The sequence below is a fragment of the Oncorhynchus keta genome, chromosome 23, assembly GCF_023373465.1.
Source record: "Oncorhynchus keta strain PuntledgeMale-10-30-2019 chromosome 23, Oket_V2, whole genome shotgun sequence".
NCBI classification, from domain to species: Eukaryota; Metazoa; Chordata; class Actinopteri; order Salmoniformes; family Salmonidae; genus Oncorhynchus; species Oncorhynchus keta.
The window spans coordinates 48,352,473-48,369,852 of record NC_068443.1 but is presented as its reverse complement, the minus strand read 5'-3'; the positions used below and the strand labels follow the sequence as shown (position 1 = coordinate 48,369,852).

General features: G+C 41.2%; 1 protein-coding gene across 3 annotated transcripts in view; it reads left to right on the top strand.

The window, feature by feature from the left end:
• The window catches only part of LOC118401640 (arf-GAP with SH3 domain, ANK repeat and PH domain-containing protein 1-like), a 171,485-nt gene that overhangs the window by 86,431 nt on the left and 67,674 nt on the right, over positions 1 to 17,380 (top strand). For all 3 annotated transcript variants that reach the window (XM_052477345.1, XM_052477346.1, XM_052477344.1), the window contains exons 10-12: positions 13,260 to 13,360; positions 16,281 to 16,350; positions 16,580 to 16,667. In XM_052477345.1, coding sequence (XP_052333305.1) covers positions 13,260 to 13,360; positions 16,281 to 16,350; positions 16,580 to 16,667 — 259 coding nt within the window. The remainder of the gene's footprint in view (positions 1 to 13,259; positions 13,361 to 16,280; positions 16,351 to 16,579; positions 16,668 to 17,380) is intronic.

Below are 17,380 nucleotides of genomic sequence, written 5' to 3'. Positions count from 1 at the left end.
CATGAGAGCACCAGCTGTTCTGGGCCACTGTGTGATCCACAAATAACTCAATCTCAATTGCACTCCACACTGCCCTTTCTCACTTGTACAAAAGGAACACCTATGTGAGAATGCTGTTCATTGACTACAGCTCAGCGTTCAACACCATAGTGCCCACAAAGCTCATCACTAAGCTAAGGACCCTGGGACTAAACACATCCCTCAGCACCTGGATCCTGGACTTTCTGACAGGCTTCCTTAAAAGCTTCTACCCCCAAGCCATGAGATTGCTGAACAATTAATCAAATGGCTACCTGGACTATTTGCATATCCCCCGCACCCTTTTTTCTTTTTACACTGCTGCTAACTCTCCGTTTACCCCTACCAACATGTACATATTACCTCGATTTACCGGTACCCCCCCTGTATATAGCCTCATCATTGTTATTGTGTTACTTTTTTGTTGCTTAACTCTTATTTTCTTATAACTGCATTGTTGGTTAAGGGATTTTAAGTAAGCATTTCACGGTAAGGGAATTCATTCGGTTGTATTCGACGCATATGACAAAATGTGATATGATTATAACCAATTTTACGAGGGCATGTCATTTCATCTTCTGCTGACAGTAGGGCCTGCTTTGCCCCATCTCCTGACAGTGGAATGAATCAGTCCAACGAATCCACGCAGTCTCATCAGTTTACTCTGGAAACGAATATGACATCTCTGATGATTATTCTTCTGATTCTGCGGCCTAAATGCAAAAAAAGATGCCGCACTACCATCAAATGAAACGGTCAGACAGGAGGGAGGAAGGGACGGCACCGTTTGGATAGAACAAGCCGGTGACAATGCTACGGGCTGATTATCAGCACAAAATGTCATCGCTGAGAGAGCAGGCTCTACAATGCACTCACTAGCTTTCATTGTCCGTGACATGGACATGCTCCAACAGATGCCATTGCGTGAACACACACACCATGTAAGCGTAAGCTGACAATAATCTATTTTTAACCTCTGTCATATCGACACTTATATTCATTAAAACATCACTATTGCTTTTGTGCTGAGTTTCACTATTTATCAAGCACACTTAACGCTTATAATGATATGTAGGCTTCTGATCTTTCCATAATTTGACTGTGCATTTGCTGACCTTTATAACACACATGCCTTCTGTTTTCATAGGTGTACGAAAGGCACAAATAAAATGTTTTGAGCACATGAAATTGTGTTTTATGTTTTTGTTTTTACATATAGCCGACAGCAGGGGTCTCCAACAGGTAGATTGCAAGTTACCAGAAGCTCACAGCCCATCTATGAGTAGCTCACCAATTCATTCTGAAAGTACATGGATTTTTTTCAATTGATCCATCGCAAACTCTCTTAAACATAGAACTGGCTGTTCCCCAATCAAAGCCACATTATCCCACCCCTGGGTAGCCACTATTGGCTTAAAAAGCCAAACGTAACACAATATCTGATCATTAATCTCCATCAATATTGCCTCTGTCTGTTTGGTGCGCGGGTTTGTTAATCACTTCGTATGTAGCCAGTTAGCGATGCTAATGAGAATAGTCTTGTGGGTAGGCAGAAAGACTTTCCCCAAAAACCTACTCAATTAAATGTTAATGGAGAAGTTCACTCAAAAGCACTTCAGGGCCCTTTATAACACTTGCCTGGATGTTTGTCAGTACCCCAGACAGTTTTTAGGTCCATTGTTTGAGTATTTAGAGTATTCTGTATTTTATATGAAAATGTAAACATTTCTGATGACTCAAAATAAATATAAAACTGTGCATTTATTGTTACTTAAACAACGATTTGTGTCCCGGCATTGAATTGCCAGATACATGTGTTTGATGTAACAAGTTTTACTTCTTGCGACTAGCAATCCCGGATCCGGGAGCGTAATCATAGCCTCAAACGAATTAGCATAACGCAGCGGACTTAAATACCCCTAGAAAATGTTCCTATTCATGAAAATCACAAATGAAATATGTTGAGACACAGCTTAGCCTTTTGTTAATCACACTGTCATCTCAGATTTTCAAAATATGCGTTATAGCCAACGCTAGACAAGCATTTGTGTAAGTTTATCATGGCATAATGCTATTCTAGGCTCTGCTGGCAGCAGGCAACATTTTCACGAAAATAAGAAAAGCATTCAAATGAAATAATTTACCTTTGAAGAACTTCGGATGTTTTCACTCAGGAGACTCCCAGTTAGATAGCAAATGTTCATTTTTTCCCAAAATATGATTTTTGTAGGCGAAATAGCTCCCGTTTGTTCATCATGCTTGGCTGATAAAATAGACCGGAAAATGCTACCACAACAACGCCAAAATTTTCCCCAAATTAACATATATATTCGATAATATATCCGTCGAGGCAATTGGTTTCTCATAAGAAGCGATTGGAAGAATGGCTACCTCAGTATTTTACGCAAGATTTTCTGCGGGAGACACCATGTGACCACTTGCTAAATGTGGTCCCTTACGGCTATTCTTCAACATATATGCGTAAAAAGACATCACAATGCTGTAGACACCTTGGGGAATACGTAGAAAACGTAAGCTCATTCGTAGCTCATTCACAGCCATATAAGGAGTCATTGACATGAGGCGGTTTTTAAAAAATGCGGCACTTCCTGATTAGATTTTTATCTGGGTTTTGCCTGTAACATCAGTTCTGTTGCACTCACAGACAATATCTTTGCAGTTTTGGAAACGTCAGAGTGTTTTCTATCCAAAGCTGTCAATTATATGCATAGTCGAGCATCTTTTAGTGACAAAATATCTTGTTTTAAACGGGAATGTTTTTCATCCAAAAATTTAAATATCGCCCCCTCGTCGTAAAAGTTTTAAAAAACAAAGGCCTACTTCGTACTTCCATATAGTCTGTAATCAGGTAGCAACTCTTCCTCCTGGTTCTAAGATGGATAAGTACAGGATGCGGGACAAAGGATCATCTTACTATTGGTCTTGAAGAAAGGAAATCAAAACGGAAGGAAGGAAGTAAACAATGAGATGGTATCAAGTTAGGCTAGCGGTTAGTAATCTCTTAAGTAAAGTAAGGCTAATAACAATAGTAGTCGAGTAACTGAGTGACGTTGGCCATAATTAAGTGCAATAATGTTCCGGTCAGATAAAAATACACAAATACACAGATAATCAAGGACTACAAAAAGAAAACCAGTCATGTCACCGACGGCATGTTTCCAGAAACACTAAACACCTTCTTTGCCCGCTTCTCCGTGGCTGACGTGAGCGAAACATTTAAACGCGTTAACCCTCGCAAAGCTGCTGGCCCAGATGGCATCCCTATCAACGACCTCAGAGCATGCACAGACGAGCTGGCTGGTGTGCTTCCGGACATATTCAATTCCTCTCTATCCCAGTCTGCTGTCCCCACATGCTTCAAGATGGTCACCATTGTTCCAGTACCCAAGAAGGCAAAGATAACTGAACGAAATGACTAACACCCCGTAGCACTCACTTCTGAAGTGTTTTGAGACTAGTCAAGGATCTTATCACCTCCACCTTACCGGCCACCCTAGACCCACTTCAGTTTGCATACCACCACCACAGATCCACAGATGATGCAATCACCATCACACTGCACACTGCCCTATCCCATCTGGACAAGAGGAATACCTACGTAAGAATGCTGTTCATTGACTACAGCTCAGCATTTAACACCATAGTACCCTCCAAACTCATCATCAAGCTAAAGGTCCTCAACCCCGCCCTGTGCAATTGGGTTCTGGACTTTCTGACGGGCCACCCCTAGGTGGCAGCGTAGCCTAGTGGTTAGAGCGTTGGACTAGTAACCGGAAGGTTGCGAGTTCAAACCCCTGAGCTGACAAGGTACAAATCTATCGTTCTGCCCCTGAACAGGCAGTTAATCCACTGTTCCCAGAAAATAAAACGGAGGAAACAGAATTTGGGAAATGAGAAAATATCCTTTTAGGTGGCATGTCACTGTTTAATAACCATTATTTTACCAGGTATATTGACAAAGGAGAAGAATGTGCCTATTTAAAAGCTGTAAAAAAAAAATGTTTAGCTTGCAACATTTTATTTTTTTCATGTAGCTCTCGTGCATGTATTAAAAAATAAAAAAGTATTCAGACCATTTGCTATTCAACTCAAATTTGAGCTTCCATTGATCATCTTTGAGATGTTTCTACAACTTGATTGGTGTACACCTGTGGTAAATTCAAGTGATTGGACATGATTTGGAAAGACACACCCCTGTCTATATAAAGTTCCGCAGGTGACGGTGCATGTCAGAGCAAAAACCTAGCCATGAGGTCGAAGGAATTGTCCGTAGAGCTCCAAGACAGGATTGTGTCGAGGCACAGGTCTTTGGAAGGGTACCAAAAAATGTCTGCAGCATTGAAGGTCCCCAAGAACACGGTTGCCGCCATCATTCATGTTAAATGGAAAAAGTTTGGAACCACCAAGACTCTTCCTAGAGCTGGCTGCCCGGGTTAATTGGGCAATCAGGAAGAAGGGCCTTGGTCAGGGAGGTGACCAAGAAGCCGATGGTCACTCTGACAGAGCTCCATAGTTCCTCTGTGGAGATGGGAGAAACTTCCAGAAGGACAAATATCTCTGCAGCACTCCACCAATCGGGCCTTTATGGAGTGGCAGACGGAAGCCAATCCTCAGTTAAAGGCACGTGACAGCCGGCTTGGAGTTTGACAAAAGGCACCTAAGACTCTCAGACCATGAGAAACAAGATTCTCTGGTCTGATGAAACCAAGATTGAGCTCTTTGGCTTGAATGCCAAGCATCACATCTGAAGGAAACCTGGCAGCATCCCTCCAGGGAAGGATAGTGTTGGAGACATCATGCTGTGGGGATGTTTTCAGCGGCAGGGACTGGGAGACTAGTCAGGATCGAGGCAAAGATGAACGGAGTAAAGTACAGAGAGATCCTTGATGAAAACTTGCTCCAGAGTGCTCAGGACCTCAGACTGGGGCGAAGCTTCACCTTCCAACTGGACAACGACACTAAGCACACAGCCAAGACAACACAGGAGTGGCTTCAGGACAAGTCTCTGAATGTCCTTGAGTGGCCCAGCCAGAGCCCGGACTTGAACCCGATCGAACATCTCTGGAGAGACCTGAAATAGCTGTGCAGCAACTTTCCCCATCTAGCCTGACATCTTGAGAGGATCTACAGAGAAGAATGGGAGAAACTCCCCAAATATAAGTATGCCAAGCTTGTAGCAAAGAAGTCTCAAGGCTGTAATCGCTGTCAATGGTGCTTCAACAAAGTACTGAGTACAGGGTCTGAATACTTATGTAAATGTAATATTTCAATTTTTTTGTGCAAACATTTCTGAAAAACCTGTTTTTTGCTTTGTCATTATGGAGTATAGTGTGTAGATTGAGGGTGGAAAAACATTGAATACGTTTTAGAATAATAACGTAACAAAATGTCAATTGCTCTGAATACTTTCAGAAAGTATTTAGTTGACTTTTCATTGTCTTAAGCCAGCTTTAGATAAGTCAGAGTGGCCAGTGCTGTACCATGCTGGTAGCCAGTGTCAAGTAACCCCTTGCTGGGAACCAGTGTTGTGCTACACTGACTGCTCAGTCTAATGTAAACCTGGTTTGTTTTGAGCATTGGATAATGGATGTGTCTTTAGATAGTGTTATTTATTTTTTTATTCACTGCTACATTTATTGGGGGGGTGATGCACTGAGTACAACCCAGCGGATTAAACTTTAAAGCCATTCCACTTGTTTCCAACGTGGTCCGTGATGGAACTCTCTTCTTTTCCGGAGCCGTAACCATACAGAATGTCCTTGGTGCAGGGAGTAATGGTCCCACAAGGACAACCGTACCGTACCCTAATGGTATTTAGCATCCTTCTGAAAAGAGTACAGTATAGATCTGATTTAGCCATGGTGGATCTCAGATTTGTATTCAAATACTTACAGGGAAATCTTCAACCATAAAATGTTGCCCTCTTTATTAATCAGGATTTACCCACCATCACATCCCAGTCAAAGTCCATTCAACATCGTTTTACCTCCCCTCAAGCCTTGAAAGCAGGAATAATATTGTTAAATATAACTGTTAAAGCTGCAGTGTGTAATGTTTTGGGGGACCTGACCAAATCAACATAGACATGTGAGTTATAGATCTGTCATTGTTATTGAAAGCAAGTCTAAGAAGCGGTAAATCTGTTCTATGTGCTCTATTCCTATGCTTACCATTATTAAATTTAGTTTTTGTGTCTTTTCAGTTTTGTACACCAGCTTCAAAACAGCAGAAATAAAATAGTTTGGGTTATGGAAATATATTTCACGGCGGTTTAGATGATTCTCTACCCTATTCTTGCATTTCTTTTGTCACATAATCTGAAATTAGACAAGCTATAAACATTTAGTAACCAGGAAACGGTGGATTGATTTCTGAATAGTGCATTTTTAAGGTGTGGATATAGGCATCCCATATTCCCTTTTATAGTAGCCAATTGCCTGAGGAGTGGTATTTTTCCTGAAATTAATAATACTTACCACTCTCTGTATTTACTGTTTTCTTGATCAGGGGTCTCCAACCCTTTCTAGCACGAGGGCTACTTGTAAAGAATGTCGCAAGCTACACATTTTTTAAAGATCTTTTAAATAGGCACATTCTGCTCTTCTGTCGATACACCTGGTAAAATAGTGGTTCATAAAACAATATTTGGCATGACAGGCCCCATAAAATCATCTTATGTATTTTTCTGTTTTCTTTTTCCTGTTTTTTTTGTATTACAGTTATTCATAGACCAACAATGAAAATGTATGAGTCCATGTCAATGCTTAAATCACACCAGAAGACAATTCCGCAAGAGCGGAATGTGTTGGTCTAACGATGATGCTGCTGTTTGGCCTGCTGCTGCAGCGTCTCATGGCAAAGTTAGCAAAATAATGGCCACCCAATTGATGTAAATAATCATAATACAGTGGGGCAATTGTGCAAGTTCTCCCACTTAAAAAGATGAGAGGCCTGTAATTTTCATCAACTATGACAGACAAAATGAGAAAAAAAAATCCAGAAAATCACATTGTAGGATTTTTAATTAATTAATTTGCAAATTATGGTGGAAAATAAGTATTTGGTCACCTACAAACAAGCAAGATTTCTGGCTCTCACATACCTGTAACTTCTCTGTCCTCCACTCGTTACCTGTATTAATGGCACCTGTTTGAACTTGTTATCAGTATAAAAGACACCTGTCCACAACCTCAAACAGTCACACTCCAAACTCCACTATGGCCAAGACCAAAGAGCTGTCAAAGGAACACTGGAAACACAATTGTAGACCTGCACCAGGCTGGGAAGACTGAATCTGCAATAGGTAAGCAGCTTGGTTTGAAGAAATCAACTGTGGGAGCAATTATTAGGAAATGGAAGACATACAAGACCACTGATAATCTCCCTCGATCTGGGGCTCCACGCAAGATCTCACCCTGTGGGGTAAAAATTATGACAAGAACGAACGGTGAGCAAAAATCCCAGAACCACACGGGGGGACCTAGTGAATGACCTGCAGAGAGCTGGGACCAAAGTAACAAAGCCTACCATCAGTAACACACTACGCCGCCAGGGACTCAAATCCTGCAGTGCCAGATGTGTCCCCCTGCTTAAGCCAGTACATGTCCAGGCCCGTCTGAAGTTTGCTAGAGAGCATTTGGATGATCCAGAAGAAGATTGGGAGAATGTCATATGGTCAGATGAAACCAAAATATAACTTTTTTGGTAAAAACTCAACTCGTTGTGTTTGGAGGACAAAGAATGCTGAGTTTCATCCAAAGAACACCATACCTACTGTGAAGCATAGGGGTGGAAACATCATGCTTTGGGGCTGTTTTTCTGCAAAGGGACCAGGACGACTGATCCTTGTAAAGGAAAGAATGAATGGGGCCATGTATCGTGAGATTTTGAGTGAAAACCTCCTTCCATCAGCAAGGCTATTGACGATGAAACGTGGCTGGGTCTTTCAGCATGACAATGATCCCAAACACACCGCCCGGGTAATGATGGAGTGGCTTCGTAAGAAGCATTTTAAGGTCCTCGAGTGGCCAAGCCAGTCTCCAGATCTCAACCCCATAGAAAATCTTTGGAGGGAGTTGAAAGTCTGTGTTGCCCAGCAACAGCCCCAAAACATCACTGCTCTAGAGGAGGTCTGCATGGAGGAATGGGATAAAATACCAGCAACAGTGTGTGAAAACCTTGTGAAGTCTTACAGAAAACTTTTGACCTCTGTCATTGCCAACAAAGGGTATATTAGTATTGAGATAAACTTTTGCTATTGACCAAATACTTATTTTCCACCATAATTTGCAAATAAATGTATTAAAAATCCTACAATGTGATTTTCTGGATTTTTTTTCTCTTCTCATTTTGTCTGTCATAGTTGAAGTGTACCTATGATGAAAATTACAGGCCTCATCTTTTTAGTGGGAGAACTTGTACAATTGGTGGCTGACTAAATACTTTTTTGCCCAACTGTATAGTCAGCCTACTTTGCAGTTAATGTTTATTTGAGAATGTTTATGGAGAAAGTCTTTGTCTACCCACAACACAGTTCTCATTAGCATCGCTAACTGGCTACATACAGAGTGATAAGCGCGACAACCAAACAGGCAGACGGGCAATATTGCTGCAAATTAAATTGTCAGATATTGTTACGTTTGGATGTTTAAGTTAATAGTGGCTAAGCAGGGGTGGGATACTGTGGCTTTGATTGGATAGTCGCCAGGAGATTTATGTTTATGACCGTTTGTGATGGAACAATTGAAAAAATCCATCTACTTTCAGAATTACTTGGCGAGCTACTCATAGGTGGGCTGCGAGCTTACTGGTAGCTTGCAATCTACCTGTTGGAGACCCCTGTTCTTGATACTTCAACATTGGTGCATTCTGACATACAGCCTGTCTTCCTCTTCACCGCATTCTCTGACTGAAGTCTAGGAGAGTAAGTGCTGTTCCATCAATAATAACCAGTGGCTTCCTTTATTTTGTCCTGTAACCATTTCCCACTCTGTTTGTGATTTATTGGTAAAGTAGTGTCTATCTCTGGTAGTGTGTCTGTAGTGTGTCTGTGTAAAGGAGTGTGTCTGTAAAGTAGTGTCTATCTCTGGTAGTGTGTCATGTAAAGTAGTGTGAGCATGTAGTGTGTCTGTGTAGCAAAGTAGTAAAGTGTGAGCATGTGAAGTGTGAGCATGTAAAGAGTGTCTGTGTAAGCATGTAAAGTAGTGTGTCTGTGTAAAGTGTGAGCAGTGTGTCTGAGCATGTAAAGTAGTGTGAGCATGTAAATGTAAAGTAGTGTGAGCATGTAAAGTAGTGTGATCATGTGCTAGTTTTTGTAAAGGAGTGTGTCTGTGAGCATGTAAAGTCGTGTCTATCTCTGCTAGTTTTTCTAAAGGAGTGTGTCTGTGAAGTAGTGTGAGTAGTGTAACGGGTGTGTAACGGCTAGCTTAGTTAGCGGTGCGCGCTAAATAGCGTTTCAATCGGTGTGAGCATGTAAAGTAGTTTATATCTCTGGTAGTTTTTCTAAAGGAGTGTGTCTCTGTAAAGTAGTGTGAGCATTTGAAGTAGTGTGAGCATGTAAAGTAGTGTCTGGTAGTTTTTCTAAAGGAGTGTGTCTCTGTAAAGTAGTGTGAGCATGTGAGGTAGTGTCTGGTAGTTTTTCTAAAGGAGTGTCTCTGTAAAGTAGTGTGAGCGTGTGAGGTAGTGTGAGCATGTAAAGTAGTGTATCTCTGGTAGTTTTTCAAAAGGAGTGTGTCTGTATAAAGTAGTGTGTCTGTGTGAAGTAGTGTGTCTGTGTGAAGTAGTGTGTCTGTGTGAAGTAGTGTGTCTGTGTAAAGTAGTGTGTCTGTGTAAAGTAGTGTGTCTGTGTAAAGTAGTGTGTCTGTGTAAAGTAGTGTGTCTGTGTAAAGTAGTGTGTCTGTGTAAAGTAGTGTGTCTGTGTAAAGTAGTAGTGTGTCTGTGTAAAGTAGTAGTGTGTCTGTGTAAAGTAGTAGTGTGTCTGTGTAAAGTAGTGTGAGCATGTAAAGTAGTGTGAGCATGTAAAGTAGTAGTGTGAGCATGTAAAGTAGTGTGAGCATGTAAAGTAGTGTGAGCATGTGAGTGTGAGTAAAGTAGTAGTGTGAGCATGTAAAAGTAGTGTGAGCATGTAAAGTAGTGTGAGCATGTAAAGTAGTTTGTGTGAGCATGTAAAGTAGTGTGAGCATGTAAAGTAGTGTGTCTGTGTAAAGTAGTGTGTCTGTGTAAAGTAGTGTGAGCATGTAAAGTAGTGTGTCTGTTTTGTAAAGTGAAGTAGTGTGAGTAGTTTAACGGATGTGTAATGTGTGTAAAGTCTGTGTAAAGTCAAGTGTGAGCATGTAAAGTAGTGTGAGCATGTAAAGTAGTGTGTCTGTGTAAAGTAGTGTGTCATGTAAAGTACTGTGTCTGTGTAAAGTGTGAGCATGTAAAGTAGTGTGAGCATGTAAAAGTAGTGTGTCTGTGTAAAGTAGTTTTTCTGTGTAAAGTAGTGTGTCTGTGTAAAGTAGTGTGAGCTGTGTAAAGTAGTGTGTCTGTGTAGTGTGAGCATGTAAAGTAGTGTGTCTAGTGTGTTTCTAAAGTAGTGTGTCTGTGTAAAGTAGTGTGTCTGTGTAAAGTAGTGTGAGTGTGTCTGTGTAAAGTAGTGCGAGCATGTAAAGTGTAAAGCATGTAGTGTCTGTAGTTTTTCTAAAGGAGTGTGTCTGTGTCTAGTGTAGCATGTGAAGTAGTGTGTCTGTGTAAAGTAGTAGTGTGTCTGTGTAAAGTAGTAGTGTGTCTGTGTAAAGTAGTAGTGTGTCTGTGTAAAGTAGTAGTGTGTCTGTGTAAAGTAGTAGTGTGTCTGTGTAAAGTAGTAGTGTGTCTGTGTAAAGTAGTAGTGTGAGCGTGTAAAGTAGTAGTGTGAGTGTGTAAAGTAGTAGTGAGCGTGTAAAGTAGTAGTGTGAGCGTGTAAAAGTAGTGAGTCTGTGTAAAGTAGTGTGAGCGTGTAAAGTAGTGTGTCATGTAAAGTAGTGTGTTTGTAAAGTAGTGTGTCATGTAAAGTAGTGTGTCTGTGTAAAGTATGTAAAGTAGTGTGTCTGTGTAAAGTAGTGTGAGTTTGTAAAGTAGTGTGAGCATGTAAAGTAGTGTGTCTGTGTAAAGTAGTGTGTCTGTGTAAAGTAGTGTGTCTGTGTAAAGTAGTGTGAGTTTGTGTAAAGTGTCTAGTGTAGTGTGTCTGTGTAAAGTAGTGTGTCTGTGTAAAGTAGTGCGAGCATGTAAAGTAGTGCGAGCATGTAAAGTAGTGCGAGTATGTAAAGTAGTGCGAGCATGTAAAGTAGTGCGAGCATGTAAAGTAGTGTGTCTGTGTAAAGTAGTGTGAGCATGTAAAGTAGTGCGAGCATGTAAAGTAGTGCGAGCATGTAAAGTAGTGCGTCTGTGTAAAGTAGTGCGTCTGTGTAAAGTAGTGCGTCTGTGTAAAGTAGTGCCTGCGTGTAAAGTAGTGCGAGCGTGTAAAGTAGTGCGAGCGTGTAAAGTAGTGCGAGCGTGTAAAGTAGTGCGAGCGTGTAAAGTAGTGCGAGCATGTAAAGTAGTGCGAGCATGTAAAGTAGTGTGTCTGTGTAAAGTAGTGTGAGCATGTAAAGTAGTGTGTCTGTGTAAAGTAGTGTGAGCATGTAAAGTAGTGTGTCTGTGTAAAGTAGTGAGTGTCTGTGTAAAGTAGTGTGTCTGTGTAAAGTAGTGTGAGCATGTAAAGTAGTGTGTCTGTGTAAAGTAGTGTGAGCATGTAAAGTAGTGTGTCTGTGTAAAGTAGTGTGAGCATGTAAAAGTGCTGTAAAGTAGTGCGAGCATGTAAAGTAGTGCGAGCGTGTAAAGTAGTGCGAGCGTGTAAAGTAGTGCGTCTGTGTAAAGTAGTGTGAGCATGTAAAGTAGTGCGAGCATGTAAAGTAGTGCGAGCATGTAAAGTAGTGCGAGCATGTAAAGTAGTGCGTGTGTGTAAAGTAGTGTGTCTGTGTAAAGTAGTGTGAGCGTGTAAAGTAGTGTGAGCGTGTAAAGTAGTGCGAGCATGTAAAGTAGTGTGTCTGTGTAAAGTAGTGTGAGCATGTAAAGTAGTGTGAGCATGTAAAGTAGTGTGAGCATGTAAAGTAGTGTGTCTGTGTAAAGTAGTGTGAGCATGTAAAGTAGTGTGAGCATGTAAAGTAGTGTGTCTGTGTAAAGTAGTGTGAGCATGTAAAGTAGTGTGTCTGTGTAAAATGCGAGCATGTAAAGTAGTGCGAGCATGTAAAGTAGTGTGTCTGTGTAAAGTAGTGTGAGCATGTAAAGTAAAGTCTGTGTAAAGTAGTGTGTCTGTGTAAAGTAGTGCGTCTGTGTAAAGTAGTGTGAGCGTGTAAAGTAGTGTGAGCGTGTAAAGTAGTGTGTCTGTGTAAAGTAGTGTGAGCATGTAAAGTAGTGTGTCTGTGTAAAGTAGTGTGTCTGTGTAAAGTAGTGTGAGCATGTAAAGTAGTGTGAGCATGTAAAGTAGTGTGAGCATGTAAAGTAGTGTGAGCATGTAAAGTAGTGTGAGCATGTAAAGTAGTGTGTCTGTGTAAAGTAGTGTGAGCAGTGTGTCTGTGTAAAGTAGTGTGAGCATGTAAAGTAGTGTGAGCATGTAAAGTAGTGTGAGCATGTAAAGTAGTGTGAGCATGTAAAGTAGTGTGAGCATGTAAAGTAGTGTGAGCATGTAAAGTAGTGTGAGCATGTAAAGTAGTGTGAGCATGTAAAGTAGTGCGAGCATGTAAAGTAGTGTGTCTAAAGTAGTGTGTCTGTGTAAAGTAGTGTGAGCATGTAAAGGAGTGTGTCTGTGTAAAGTAGTGTGTCTGTGTAAAGTAGTGTGAGCATGTAAAGTAGTGAGTTTGAAGTAGTGTGAGCATGTAAAGTAGTGTGTCTGTGTGTAAAGTAGTGTGTCTGTGTAAAGTAGTGTGAGCATGTAAAGGAGTGTGAGCATGTAAAGGAGTGTGAGCATGTAAAGGAGTGTGAGCATGTAAAGTAGTGTTTATCTCTGGTAGTGTGTCTAAAGGAGTGTGTCTGTGTAAAGTAGTGTGTGAGCATGTGAAGTAGTGTGTCTGTGTAAAGTAGTGTGTCTGTGTAAAGTAGTGTGAGCATGTAAAGTAGTGAGTTTGAAGTAGTGTGAGCATGTAAAGTAGTGTGTCTGTGTAAAGTAGTGTGTAAGCATGTGAAGGAGTGTGTCTATGTACATTGAACCCTGTGACTGGGTATTTCAGGACTCTCAGAGCAAGCAGAGTGGATACAATATGCACCAGCTACAGGGGAACAAGGACTTTGGCAGTGAGAAGAAGGGCAATTTGATGAAGAAAAGCGATGGGTGGGTGAAAGAGTGGATGGGTGAATGAGTGGATGGATGAAAGAGTGGATGGATGAAAGAGTGGATGGGTGAAAGAGTGGATGGGTGAAAGAGTGGATGGGTGAAAGAGTGGATGGGTGAAAGAGTGGATGGGTGAAAGAGTGGATGGGTGAAAGAGTGGATGGGTGAAAGGGTGGATGGGTGAAAGGGTGGATGGGTGAAAGGGTGGATGGGTGAAAGGGTGGATGGGTGAAAGGGTGGATGGGTGAAAGGGTGGATGGGTGAAAGTGAAAGGGTGGATGGGTGAAAGGGTGGATGGGTGAAAGGGTGGATGGGTGAAAGGGTGGATGGGTGGATGGGTGAAAGAGTGGATGGGTGAAAGAGTGGATGGGTGAAAGAGTGGATGGGTGAAAGAGTGGATGGGTGAAAGAGTGGATGGGTGAAAGAGTGGATGGGTGAAAGAGTGGATGGGTGAAAGAGTGGATGGGTGAAAGAGTGGATGGGTGAAAGAGTGGATGGGTGAAAGAGTGGATGGGTGAAAGAGTGGATGGGTGAAAGAGTGGATGGGTGAAAAGAGTGGATGGGTGAAAGAAAGAGTGGATGGGTGAACGAAAGAGTGGATGGGTGAACGAAAGAGTGGATGGGTGAACGAAAGAGTGGATGGGTGAAAGAGTGGATGGGTGAAAGAGTGGATGGATGAAAGAGTGGATGGATGAAAGAGTGGATGGATGAAAGAGTGGATGGGTGAAAGAGTGGATGGATGAAAGAGTGGATGGGTGAAAGAGTGGATGGATGAAAGAGTGGATGGATGAAAGAGTGGATGGGTGAAAGAGTGGATGGGTGAAAGAAAGAGTGGATGGGTGAACGAAAGAGTGGATGGGTGAACGAAAGAGTGGATGGGTGAAAGAGTGGATGGGTGAAAGAGTGGATGGATGAAAGAGTGGATGGATGAAAGAGTGGATGGGTGAAAGAGTGGATGGATGAAAGAGTGGATGGATGAAAGAGTGGATGGATGAAAGAGTGGATGGGTGAAAGAGTGGATGGATGAAAGAGTGGATGGATGGGTAAATTTGGAGATGTGGTGATGTGAACGCTGACTTACAATACAGTGCCTTCAGAAAGTATTCACACACGCCTGAATTAACAATTTGTTAAATAGATCTTTTGTGTCATGGGCCTACACACAATACCCCATAATGTCAAAGTGGAATGAGGTTATTTTGAAAATGTTTATTTTACAAATGAATTTGCAAAGAAATGCTGAAGAGTCAATACGTATTCAACCCTTTTGTTATGGCCTAAATAAGTTCAAGAGTAAATATTTGCTGAACAAGTCAAGTAATAAGTTGCATGGACTCACTCTGTGTGCTATAATAGTGTTTAACATAATTTTTTATTGACGACTGTAACAGTTTTGACTTGTTGTTTGTTTGGGGTGCCAGGTAGGCGGTGTCTACCAGAGAAAAATTATAGATTTGTCCTTTTTGTTTGAGAGGGAATGAGATCTGTCTAGTCCGTCAAGTCTATACCAACTTGCAGGTTCCTTGGTGAAAGAGTGGGGTAACATCTCACAGCAAGAACTGGCAAATCTGGTGCAGTCCATGAGGAGGAGATGCACTGCAGTACTTAAAGCAGCTGGTGGCCACACCAGATACTGACTGTTACTTTTGATTTTGACCCCCCCTTTGTTCAGGGACATATTATTCAATTTCTGTTAGTCACATGTCTGTGGAACTTGTTCAGTTTATGTCTCAGTTGTTGAATCTTGTTATGTGCATACAAATATTTACACAGTGAGTTAACAGTGAGAGGACGTTTCTTTTTTTGCTGAGTTTGAATACAGGAAATAATTAAAAGTCAGTTCCAATACCATGTTTACATGTGCAGGGATACTGGAGCGATAGAGGTGGATATGTATAGGAGTAAGGTGACTAGGCATCAGGATATAAGATAAACAGAGTAGCAGCAGCTTCTATATGAGTGGGTCTGCAGGTGTGTAGAGTCAGTATAAATCTTTGTGCATATTATGTGTGAGTGAGAAGATGATGGAGCGAGTTTTGTTCAAGAGCCTGTTGGTGTCAGACTTGATGCACCGTTACCTCATGCCATGTGGCTGCAAAGAAAGTAGTCTATGGCTTGAGTGGTTAGGGTCTTTGATGATTCTCTGGGCCTTCTTTCTGCACTGCCTGATATAGGTCCTGGATGGCAGGGAGCTCGGCCCCAGTGATGTACTGGGCTGTCTGCATAACCCTCTGTAGCGCCATGCGATCGAGAGCGGTGCTATTACCATACCAAGCAGTGATGCAGCCATTGCAAGCAGTGATGCTTGTCATTGGCAAGGACTCATGAGTTTTTTTAGGATAAAAATAAATGGAATAGATCTAAGCACAGGCAAAATCCTAGAGGAAAACCTGGTTGTCTGCTTTCCACCAGACACTGGGAGACAAATTCACCTTTCAGTAGGACAATAACCTAAAACACAAGGCCAAATATACACTGGAATTGCTTACCAAGACGACAGTGAATGTTCCTGTGTGGCCTAGTTACAGTGTTGACTTAAATAGGCTTGAAAATCTATGGCAAGCAGGTGTGCAAAGCTCTTAAAGACTTACTGAGAAAAATTCACATCTGTAATCACTGCCAAAGGTGATTCTAACATGTATTGACTCAGGGGTATATACTTATGTCAATTAAATATTTGTTTTTAATTTCCAATAAATTTGCAAATATTTCTAAAAACATGTTTTCACTTTTGTCATTGGGCTATTGTGTGTAGATGGGTGAGATTTTTTAAAATCCATTTTGATTTCATGCTGTAACATTACAACATTTGGAAAAGGTCAAGGGGTATGAATACTTTCTGATGTTTGTCTGGGTTTACATTTGTAAGATTAAGAAGTGTAAAAAATGTTATTCCTAAATGTATTTCCTTTTTTCCTAGGTTACGGAAGGTGTGGCAACGGAGGAAATGTTCTGTGAAGAGCGGCATTCTCACTATCGCACATGCCACAGTGAGTAGTACTATATTGCACTACATTACCCATAATCCATTGCAACACCGCAACACAGTATCACTCTTGTCCAGAAGCCAAATCCTACTGGACAAAAATAATTTGAACCAACGTTCTATCAACATGTCATATCTTTTCAAAATACTGATGTTCAACAACTGGCTGATTTAATTCATCCTTTAATTTCTTCACCTATTGCGTATGTTATTTATCTCTGTCTGTCATCTAGTCTAACCGACAGCCTGTGAGACTGAACCTACTGACCTGCCAGGTCAAACCCAGTGGGGAGGACAAGAAGTGCTTTGACCTCATCTCCCGTGAGTTCCTATAATATTATTTTAGAATAATATAATATATGATTATGTATTTCCTATAATATCATATATCAATGACATGATAAATTAGCAGACAGTTTTACTAATAATTGACTCTACAGGAATGGAATCGGCCGTCTGCACCAGACCTGGGTTGAATACTGTATGTCAAATACTTTCACATACTTGGGCTGTGCCTGATACAATGCAGTAATAGTTGTCAAAATCTTAGATAAATAGTCATAGCTCAATAGCTAATCATAGTGCACCCCCTAATCGTAGCTAATCATAAAGCACATAAACTTTTTTGAAGGAGAACGTAATCCCTTAGAATATACTATTTCTTGGTAGCAGTGGAGTGAGGTAGACACAAGTGTGAGGGGTAGATGAGATTAGAAGAGTTGTAAAATCTTGTGTAATTTGGTCAGCTGCGTGATTAACTTCTGTGTTCATACGTGTTAGAAATTGAGTCTCCAACCCCACTGAACTAATGCTGCTCTTAAACTCACGCATTCCATTCAGTCCTGGTAGATTATCTTGGTCTACACGCAGAATATGTCCATGGGAGATTATTATCGTTGAAAGTGAAGGTCTGGTGCCTGAGTTTGGCTGAATGGTACCACCAACTCTACGACATGTAGGGCAAGCTCAGTAATTGTATAATCTTGTAATCAACGATTATGGATGAAGACAGTGAAGAAAAGGAAATAACTGTC